The sequence below is a fragment of the Myotis daubentonii genome, chromosome 8, assembly GCF_963259705.1.
Source record: "Myotis daubentonii chromosome 8, mMyoDau2.1, whole genome shotgun sequence".
NCBI lineage: Eukaryota > Metazoa > Chordata > Mammalia > Chiroptera > Vespertilionidae > Myotis > Myotis daubentonii.
In genome coordinates, this window is record NC_081847.1 from 32,892,091 (window position 1) to 32,903,432 (window position 11,342).

General features: G+C 44.1%; 1 protein-coding gene across 1 annotated transcript in view; it reads right to left on the reverse strand.

Moving 5' to 3' along the window:
• The window catches only part of RAD21L1 (RAD21 cohesin complex component like 1), a 28,113-nt gene extending 23,222 nt beyond the window's left edge, over positions 1 to 4,891 (reverse strand). The window contains exons 1-3 of the mRNA XM_059705812.1: positions 4,605 to 4,891; positions 2,632 to 2,761; positions 993 to 1,086 (exon numbers count right to left, since the gene is read on the reverse strand). Of these exons, the coding sequence (XP_059561795.1) occupies positions 993 to 1,086; positions 2,632 to 2,761; positions 4,605 to 4,748 (368 nt within the window). The 5' untranslated portion in view covers positions 4,749 to 4,891. The remainder of the gene's footprint in view (positions 1 to 992; positions 1,087 to 2,631; positions 2,762 to 4,604) is intronic.
• Positions 4,892 to 11,342: the final 6,451 nt, after the last annotated feature.

The following is an 11,342-nucleotide window of genomic DNA, read 5'->3' on the forward strand; positions in this document are numbered from 1 at the left end:
AATATCATTAAGTGGGAACTCCATTCTCATGTCAAAAATCATAGAGTCATCCTTCACATCTCTCTTTCTCTTAAAGCCATATCCAATCAGCAAATTCGGTTGGCTCTGACTTCAAAGTATATTCGTAATTTGACTGTTATCGCCTTGATATAAATGAAGACTGAGAACTAATAACATACACTGTCATCTCTCACCTGGACTTCTTACTGCAATAATCTCTCACAGGCTCTCTGCTTCCTCCCCTTCCCCCTATAGTGAGTGGCCAAAGAGAGCACTTGAAATCCAGTCAAGTGCAATCACTCTCCTATTTAAAACCCTCCTGTGTTCCCCAAGTAAAATAAAAGTCCTTATTGTAGCCCCACATCTGCCTTCCTGGCTACCTCTCTGACCTCATTTCTTACCACTCAGACCCTCATTTACTCCACTCCAGTCTCACCTGCCTCCTTGCTGTGCCTTGAAAATGCCCAGTGCACTCTGCCTTAGCACCTTTCTTTCCACTTGCTCTACCTGAAATATCCTTCCTCGCGTTATTGAATGATTTGTTCCCTTACCTCCTTCAGGTTTCTGTTCTGACCTTATTAGAAAAGTCTTGCCTGACCATTCTATTACTTATTTTATTTTCTATTTCTCTTCATAATGATGATCATCTCATAATGTATATTTACTTGTTTATTGTCTGTCTACTCCAACTAAAATGTAAGATTCATGCTGCCAGGAACTGTGTTTTACTCATTGCTATCTCCTCAGTGCCTAGAACAGTGTCTGGCATATAGAAGGCACTCAATCATTATTTACTGAATGAATGGGTGAATATACTATCAATATTGCAAATTGAGCAAATATAATGATATTTGTTTGAAATTTCACACTAAATTTAAGTATTTATCTATGTTTACTTCAGTTAACTACATTCCTTGTGAATTCATGATATCTGAAGATGAAAACAATAAAATATCAAGAAAGTCAAATTGAAGGAAAATAAAATAATTTACTTCACATTCTGGATTTCAAAATCATGAAATTCTTCTGGCAGTGTGATAGCACTGTAAGATGCTTCAAAATTCTCCTTTGGAAGGTCAACTAGTCCTGAAAAGAATAAAAAACCACATTCAATAAGTAACCATGCTATGCAAAATAGAAACTCCCAACTGAATCTTTTTTATTTAAATAAGACTTTCTCTCACTGGACTACTGCTTAGTCTCCTAACTGGTTCTCTTGTATCCACTCCTGTCTCTCTCCAGTCCATTCTCTGCAAGGCAGCCAGAGTGATATTTTAAATACAAAATCAGATCAGATCACTTCCATGTTTAAAATGATTCAGTGACTTTCCCAGTGCATTTAAATAAAATCCCAATTTCTAATCAGGGCCTCTGCAGCCCTACAAACCTATCAGCATCATCTAATGACACTCTTTCCCTCACTGACTATACTCCAACCATACTGGTCTTTTTGTTCCCTGAACAAGTTAAGCACTTTTTCACCTCAAGGCCTTTGCCCTTACAGTTCCCTCTGCCCAGAATGCTATTCCCTCAGGGACTTTTTAGATGACGGGGTATTTCTCATTCTTCAAGTTTGAGCTTAAATTCTATTCTCTCGGAAAGTTTTTTTCCTGACTAGCCTAACTAAAATAAGGTGTGCTGTTATTTTCTGTTGCACTAATCTTTTTATAGTCCTTCACAGCATAATCACAATTTACAATAATTGTAATTAATCACAATAATCACAATTACAATTATTGTAATAAATTGAAAAAACTGTTTCATTATCTGATTCCCTCACCAAACCAAAAGGGACCTATTTGTCCATGTATCCCAGAGCCTAGCATAGTGTTTCATATAAAGTATGGGGGCAATGAACATTTGTGGAATAAATGAAAAAATAAACACATGAACCATATTTAATATAATTTTAAATCTACATAGAGATTATACAAATATTTTAAATAAAGAAAAAACCCTGTCAATCCTGATTCAACAAATACTCATTGAGGGAATAGTATGTACAAGGAACTAAGAAAAGTACTATTAGAAATTCAGAAAATAAATGACAAAGATAATGCCTTCAAGAAGCTTACAGACCAGTGTGAGAGGCAAAGCCTGTAATTAAATAACCATAATACAAGATGGAAAATGATTTCTTAAAATTAAATTTAAAGGCACTATATTTATATTACATGTAAATCTCTAGCACTTTGGGATATCTAGAGATTTAAAAAATATTTTATTAATAGCATGCGATTTAAGGGGTCTTGAGAATTCTGAAAACAATGACAATTATTGATATCTAGGTTTTGTCAATTACACTATTTCTAATTGATCTCAAAAGGCAAAAACAGATATGGCAAACAAAGTAACACATTTAAAACTGAATATCAGAGTGTGTTGCACAAGTGTGGTAGCTTTATGTATATTTCTTACATAAACACGCAGAAACATTCCACTTGAAAGCATAACCTTTTCCTACAAACACAGGTAAAGAATGAAGGAAAGAATATAATTTGTACTTAACCATGGAAACTTAGTTCGGTCAAAAAAAAAAGATTACTTTACTATACTCAACCTGGATTTATGGAGTTCTGCCAATTAAAAGAGCCCACCTGAAATAATGCAAAAGGGAACCAAGACATATACCTGGGCGAAACGTCATCTTCATTTTAAGCAATGCTTCGCTGCAATCTGCCAAAAGATATTTTGCCTTCCTATTATAGATCCGAACAACTCCCAAGAGAAGATGTCCTGAAGTCCGAAGTGCAATTTTCACCTTTCAAGAATTTTTAAAGTATTAGAATATTAAAAATTAGATTCACAAACTCTGTTCTTTGACAATTATAAAATCATTAGAATTTCTTCTCTTTAAAATCAGACATTTTGTATTCTTATTTAAAGTGAATTGCTTAACTTCTACCTCACTTAGTAAAATAGTTAACATTTTTTTTCTTCTATGAAGATAATCTAATGTGGCATTTAAGTGAAGTATGCTATTATGGGCTTCATGGGAAGAATACAGTCTGCAGTCAGGCAGATTTGGGTTCAAGCCTTGGCTCAACTGCTAACGCTGAGTCATTTAACCTTCCTGAACTTCAGTTTATTAACAATAGCTACAATTTATTATATACTTCTTCTGTGCCAGGCATTGTCCTGAGACCTTTTGATTCATTCATTAAGTTAATTTAGACAACAACCTCTTTTTACAGAAGAAAAAACTGAGACTCAGAGATGTTAAGTAGTATGCCCAAAGTAACACAACTATTAAGTGATGGAACAGGAATTAAATTTAAATTTGACCAACTCAAAAGTCCACACTCTTAACTACCACACTTCACTGAAGCAAAAAGAAGTGCATCGCATAGGATTTTTATGAAGATTTAAAAAACTAATGAACATAAAGCCTAATCCACTGCTTTTTACATAGTTGGTTTTTTTAAATTATAATTTGTCCTCTCAAGCAGAAAACTTAACCTATAAAATATTAAAATACTATCTTAGTGTAAATTCTAATAGCTTGTTATGGTTTTTATAATGAACATAATACTTTATTGTTTATGAAGTGTCTTCATAGATATTTTCATTTATATTCAATCCTTTTTTTCTACTCTCCTTATTTATTCACTCATTTTTTAAAAGGAATACTTATTTGATACTACTATGTACATAGTAATCTGATAGAGGATGAGAAACAATTGCAAAATATGTGTAAGACATGGCCGTTATCCTTCAGAGTCCAATCTATTTGTGATAAACATAACACAGTTCATCTATATATATAAAAGCCCAAGGAACCATTACGACTGAATGACCAGAATGACCAGAATGACCCATTGACCAGTCGTCATGATGTGCACTGACAACCAGGGGGAAGACGCTCAGTGCAGGAGCTGCTCCCTGGTGTCAGCGCACTCCAACAGCCAACCTCCCACAGCCCCTCCCCCCAGGCCCTGATCAGGGGGGCCAGCAGGCCAGCCTCTCATGGTCCCTCCCCCCAGCTGGCTGGCTCCTTGATAGGCCTCTATCACCGGCCAGGCTGAGGGACCCCACCCATGCATGAATTTGTGCACCAGGCTTCTAAAATATATATATATATATATATATATATATATAATATATGACATATATATGATATATTTATCATCTATATGTATAGATGATAAATGCTATAGCAGTGGTTCTCAACCTTCCTAATGCCGTGACCCTTTAATACAGTTCCTCATGTTGTGGTGACCCCCAACCATAAAATTATTTTCATTGCTACTTCATAACTGTAATTTTGCTATTGTTATGAATCGTAATGTAAATATCTGATATGCAGGATGTATTTTCATTGTTACAAATTGAACATAATTAAAGCATAGTGATTAATCACAAAAACAACATGTAATTATATCTGTGTTTTCCGATGATCTTAGGTGACCCCTGTGAAAGGGTTGTTCAACCCCCAAAGGGGTCACAACCCACAGGTTGAGAACCGCTGTGCTATAGGAACTAAAAGAGAGACCATTTGAGAAATAAAACATCCCGGGAAATATGTTCCATGATATAATGTATTTTAATTCCTTTCCTCTCTGTAAGTCATGGCAAATACACGCTATATTTAAACAATAACATACCTTAGGTGAAATAATTTTCTCAATGATTATCTCTAGATTACATTCAGATACATGGGCCTTTGTGAGTTTCTTCTCCCAGTGAGCGGCAAGCCAGATTTTGGCCAATGGCCCCCGCTTACTCATAAGCACATGCGTGTAGAACATGCTGCCTGTGTTCCTTAGTTGCGTTTAGTGAACAAGAGAGAACATTAAAAGCTATTTAAAATTTGATTACAAAAGCTTTTCATACTAATTGACAGCAAGCACAAACACTTTTCCTTCGTTCTATAAAATAACGCTCAGATTACCTTCTAGTTCGATGTGTTATTCAATTCAAATCATTTTTTTTCGTAAAGAAGAAACCCTTATTTAAAATACAAAATGATAAATGAATGGCAGAGCTCTATTAGATTGTGACCCACCCCTGGTTTAAAGGTATCCTGACCACTGATCCCTGTTTGCATTTTAATTATTTTTATCCTATAAAGGGTTCTCTTATTCATATGGTCAAATAAGTAGAGGAGGGAGCCTGAGGAAAAAAAAAAAAGATATGGGAACGGGGGAAAAAACAATGAATTGGAAAAGGCGGGCCAAACTAGGAAAAGAGAACACAGGCCACCTCTTTTCTAAGACACAGGAATTTGAGACGGGTGGGATTATTGCTTTATATCCGGGGGTCGGATTTCTTTGTTCTTTTCAAGATGCTCTGGTTTACTCAACAATATATTAACTTTTAAAATACATTTTATTGATTTTTTTTACAGAGAGGAAGGGAGAGGGATAGAGAGAAACATGGGTGAGAGAGAAACATCCATCAGCTGCCTCCTGAACACCCCGCACTGGGGATGTGCCCGCAACCCAGGTACAAACCGGTTGGGGCAACAATGTAGTGATTTTTGAAGTTGAAATAATGAAACTCCAAAGGACCGTAAAGTGGAAAAAATGAGAAAACAAGAAACTGTAAGGAAGAAAAAAAAAAGAAGGCGAGAAAGGAAACAGGAATCAACTTCAAATGTTCTGAGATGAGAGTGGCAGAAGTAAACCACTGGCAACGGAGAAGTTAAGCGTCTTTCTGCACACGGCGCGCTTCTCCGCTCGGAGCAAAGGGAATCCTAGTGCCTGGCTGACTCCGAGAGGGAGGGTCGGCGGGTCCGCACACACAGGGCGTCCCAAAATCCACGCAAGATTTGAGTTTTGCGTGAGCATTAACAGCAGCAAAAAAGCCTAATTTTGCTTGGTTTATTGAATCAGATTCTAATATCTGTTGCCCTTCGATGTCAATCCCTTCCATTTGATAAGCATCACCAAGTAGGAATGATGGCGCAGGAGCAGGGACAGCGAAGACCAGTGAAGACCAGGGCTTTGCGTCTGTGCCAGCAAAGCCGCGGAGGCCATTTACCCGATGTGCTATCCCATACACAACCCTATACTGGATGCTTTATGAATCAACAGAAAATTTACAATGTTTAATTATAAACCTGTGTTTTCTATCAAAATTACTTCTTGCGTGGATTTTGGGACACCCTTTATAAATCATTTTAAGCGGCCACCATAAAAGCTGCTCTCTTTTTTTTGGTTTCCTTTCTAAAGTTCGGAGCTAGTTGAGCCAAAATAAATACCAAAACCAAGTCAGCCACAGCGTTACAATGCAGCGGGACTGTGACCAAGGCCCGCGTCCGCCCCGAGAACCAAATCCCCGCCCCGAGGCCGGCCGCGCCCCTCCCTCCTCCGCCCGCCGCGCCGCCCGCCCACCACACTCCTCCGCGGGCGGCGGGAGGTCCAGGTCTGTGGCCGCGTCCGCCCCGGCTGCTCGCTTCTTTCCTTCAGAAATTAGTACGTGCGTGTTTGGTATCTTGGAATAAATCCCAGCTGGTCCTTTTAACTGCCCCAGGCGTGTGATTACCAATGCGCGTGAGGAAGAAGAGGAGCCTGCCCTGTGGTTTGATGTCCCCGAGGCACTGACTTCCCTCAGCACGTGCCTCTCGCAGAGCAAACCCCACCGACCCCACAGGTGCTGCGGGTGCCGGGGGAGAGGACGCCGACCGGGCGCAGGGGCCCGGGAGCCGGGAGCCGGGAGCCGGGGCGGCGGCCGTAGAGGGGCCCGGGAGGGAGGGGCGCGCGCTCGGGGGAGAGCCGGGGAGGGAGAGCTCCCTCAGGGAGCAGGCAGGGCGGGGAGGGGAGCCGGGAGGGTCTGGGGCGGGGGTGTCCGGGCTGTGAGGAGACGGCGATCGCCTGGCGCAGGGCCGCCAAAGCTCCTCCCACCCGGCACTCCTCAGGGTTCAAGGCCCAGGCCGGTGCTCCCGGCGGGGAGCTGAGGCCAGAGGGGCGGCCGCCAGCGCCCCTGCCCCGAGGAGCGACTTGGAACGGGGCCGCGCCTCCAGCTCCAGAAGTTTCTCCCTCAGGCGGGGGCCTCGCGGCTGGTGCCCGTGAGGAGCCCGGCGGGCGCGTGCGGGGAGGCGTGCGGCCGCGGCCCCACCGCTCAGCCGCCTTCAGCCCCAGGTCCCGCGGGGTCCCTCAGGCTGAGCCCTACTTTCAGTGCGGATCTCGGGACAAGTGCGCCCCAGCAGGGAATGCAGGGTCAGTGCGACAAGTCTGAGGCGCTTCGCTCTCAGAGTGGCTGGGTGCCAGCTAGTGAGAGGCCGGGCGAGTGGGCGGAGTGGCAGGGGCTGGGCGGGGTTGGTGGGCGGAGTGCAGGGGCTGGGCGGGGCTAGTGGGCGGAGTGGCAGGGGATGGGCGGGGCGAGTGGGCGGAGTGGCAGGGGCTGGGCGGGGCTGGTGGGCGGAGTGCAGGGGCTGGGCGGGGCTGGTGGGCGGAGTGCAGGGGCTGGGCGGGGCTAGTGGGCGGAGTGGCAGGGGCTGGGCGGGGCTGGTGGGCGGAGTGCAGGGGCTGGGCGGGGCTGGTGGGCGGAGTGCAGGGGCTGGGCGGGGCTAGTGGGCAGAGTGGCAGGGGCTGGGCGGGGCTAGTGGGCGGAGTGGCAGGGGATGGGCGGGGCGAGTGGGCGGAGTGGCAGGGGCTGGGCGGGGCGAGTGGGCGGAGTGGCAGGGGCTGGGCGGGGCTAGTGGGCGGAGTGCAGGGGCTGGGCGGGGCTAATGGGCGGAGTGGCAGGGGCTGGGCGGGGCTAGTGGGCGGAGTGGCAGGGGCTGGGCGGAGCGGGGGAGGGGGCGGGGGGAGGGGGGGGGCAGGCACTCCTCTCCAAGCACGAAGTCACCAGCTATGTCCTTGCACTCTAGGCACTCTCTGAACTTAAACCTTACCGATGCAGGGGGATGACAGGGCCCTACAGAACAATTGTGAAAGGTAGTAATGTCTGACCCCTCTCCCTGGTCTCTGAGCATCGCTAGGATGGAGTCGCATCTCTTCCACATACAACTAGCTAAGGGGATCCCTGAAGAAGTTACGGTATTTAATCCCTTGAACCTCAGTTTTTCTCATCTGAGAAATGGAAATGATAACAATAAAGTATCTGTGCCATAGGTATTGTAAGAGATAAATGAGATGAAGCCTGTAAGGAGCCTAGCAATGATAAATGCTCTATAAATGTTAACTATTATTACTGTTGATATTAAAAAGATCATCCAGTCCTAGCCTGTTTTGCTCAGTGGATAGAACATGGGCCTGCGAACTGAAGGGTTTCAGGTTCGATTCCGGTCAAGGGCACATGCCCAGGTTGCGGGCTCAATCCCCAGTTGGGGGCATGCAGGAGGCAGCTGATCAATCAGTGATTCTCTTTCATCATTGATGTTTCTCTCTCTCCCTCTCCCTTCCTCTCTAAAATCAATAAAAATATTTTTTTTAAATTAAAAAAATCATTCACATTGGCCCACCCCTTGGGGACAGAAAACATTTTCTGCATGGAATATCAGTTTCAACAGCCAAAGCCAATTGCTAGAACGTAAGAAAAGTCATACTAGGCCATAACGATCCAAAGTTGGCTTCCTCCCTGAGCTTCATAGTAAATACTAATAAATATTGGAACAGCAATGGCATCCAATGTATAGGTTATTGATATGGTCTCGGGCTCCCTGTTGATAGGTTGTCTCATTTACCCTTTAAACAACCTCACAAGGTAGAGCCCCTTTTGCAGTGAGGACATGACCCAGAGAGGAGAAGCACCCTGTGCAGGGTCACATAGTTGGGAGTGCTAGAGCCAGGACTCAAACTCAGGTGTAGCTCCTGTTTTCCCACCTCCGGGAACAGTGTCCCAGCAACCACTCAAGCAGATGCCTGAGACACCGTGATGCCCGCCTGGCCTCTACCTTAATGTCCATCCATCAGCAAGCCCACCATCCTACCTTCAAATGTGACTTTATCCACTTCTTACTGTCTCTACTCACTTCACCCTTGCCTAAGCCGCCTTTCTCCTGAAAAAGCTCTAACAGCCTCCTTCATGTCACTTGCCTCTCTTAAGCCCGTTGTCCACACTGAAGCCAGAGGGGTCTTTGAAAAACATAAATCAAGTCACATTACCCCTGACCTTCCCCTTTAGAGCCCTTTAAGTCTTTCTGTTGCTCTTAGAATAAAACCCAAACTCCCTTCCAACAACTATAGGACCTTGCATGGTCTACCCCATGCTTATTATTCTAGCTTCATTTTGGATGGGTGGGTTTATCTTGACAACAGTGAATCTTCAGTTTTAGGGCCCTTGCTTTCATCGGTCCCTCCACGGTCCTGGGGGAAACATAGCCACGTGTTCACCTGGGCACATGTTTTTGGAAATTTGGCAGAAGTAAGATATTTAACTGTAATCCTTTAAGATCAATGTCTCTTTCCACTCCCACTCTCTATCTATCACACTGTGTTGGTGATGGCAATGGAGGACCCGAAGGATGCAGCTAAGGCAGAGTTGAGTTAGGTATACATTTAATTTAGGTTCAGAGATGTTTTGGGCTGAATGTTTGTTTTCCCTCAAAGCTCATATATTAAAACTAGAGGCCCGATGAATGAAATTCATACATGGGGGCGGGGAGGGGGGTGTCCCTCAGCCCGGCCTGCACCCTCTCCAATCCAGGACCCCTTAGGGGATGTCTGACTGCCAGTTTAGGCCCGATCGTTGAACATCCCTCTCGCAATCTGGGACCGCTGGCTCCTAACTGCTCAACTGCCTGCTGGCCTGATCACCTCTAACCACCTCTGCCTTGGTCCCGCCATCATGGCTTTGTCCGGAAGGTCGTCCGGAAGATGTCCAGTCTAATTAGCATATTACCCTTTTATTAGTATAGATCTTAACCCCCAATGTGAAGGTGGGCCTTTGGAAGGTGATTAGGTCATAATCCTCAGGTGAGGATGAACAACAACAACAAAATCATTGTCTTATGACTAGATGGTCAAAGAATATACAGAAAAAAAGTAGAGAAAAATTATTAAAGAGCTATATCATGCAGCTAATTAGTAAAAACATGTTGGCTCTATCGAACAGATTGTCAAACTGCAGCGGGAAGGCCGGTGAGGGTTGGGGGGCAGAAGGGAGGGGGGTAAGAGATCAACCGAAGGACTTGTATGCAAGCGTATAAACATAACCAACGGACATAGACACTGGGGGGTGGGGGAGGCCGGGGATTGTCAAGGGTGGGGAAAAAAAAGGAGACATATGTAATACCCTTTGTAATACTTTAAGCAATAAAACAATAAAAATAAATAAATAAAAACATGTTGGCTCTAGATTGTATAATATTTGTGGTATTTGTCAGCTTTTTAAATTTTGTAATTTGTTATTATTTCTTCTGTTATTCTAAAAATTTTTATTTGCTAACCAAATTCTGTATTTATGACTTTGTATTCTTTTTCTTTTTAAAAATATTTTTATTGATTTTAGAGAGAACGGGAGAGGGGGAGAGAGAGATAGAAACATCAATGATGAGAGAGAATCATTGATGGGCTGCCTTCTGCATGCCCCCTATGGGGATCGAGCCCACAACCCGGGCATGTGCCCTTGACTGGAATCGAACCCAGGACCCTTCAGTCCGCAGGCTGACGCTCTATCCACTGAGCCAAAACAGCTAGGGCTGTATTCTTTCTCTTTAAGAAAAGAATGCCCTTAACTTTAAAAGCTTTAAGCCCCATAAAACCTGGTTCAACCCTGTTCCTTTTGCTCCCTGTGCTCCAGCCATATTGGAATCCCTCCATGCCCACTGCTTAGGAAAGTGCCCGACACATAGCAGTATCAGGAAAATATCTGTAGATGAATGAATGACTCAGAAACTGGAGTGCTAGAATGTTAACTACATAAGAACATGGATTTTGTCTGCTTTATTCATTGTTACCTTCCCACACGCAGAATAGTGGCTGGCATACAGCTGGTGCACAATAAGTATTTTAAAAAACAGATCCAGGCCTGTTCAACTGCAGACTATGCTTCTTTCCATTGCCTCCAGTTATTTCCAGTTCACAAAGCATTTTCCCAAGATCCTCTTCACAGATCTAAGAGGTGTCATTTTCATTTTAGATTTAAGGTTAAATGGAGGCTCAGAGGAGAAGTTACTTGCCCCAGGTGACTAAGGGGCAGAGCTGAAATTGAAGCCCAGATCTCAAGGGCCAGAAAGCCTTATCCTCCTTGGCCCTCCCAATAAGATGCCCCACAACAAGAAAGCACGTGGTGAAGGAGCCAGTCCTACAACCCAGAGCAGGCAGGTTCCGGAAGAATGACTGTGCATGGACAGTAGGTGGCGCCCATCCACACAGTAGTTACCCTGACTGATACCTCTTGGTTAAGAGACACAAAAACATTTGTCGAACACCAAACTTTGAATTGCCAGTATAATT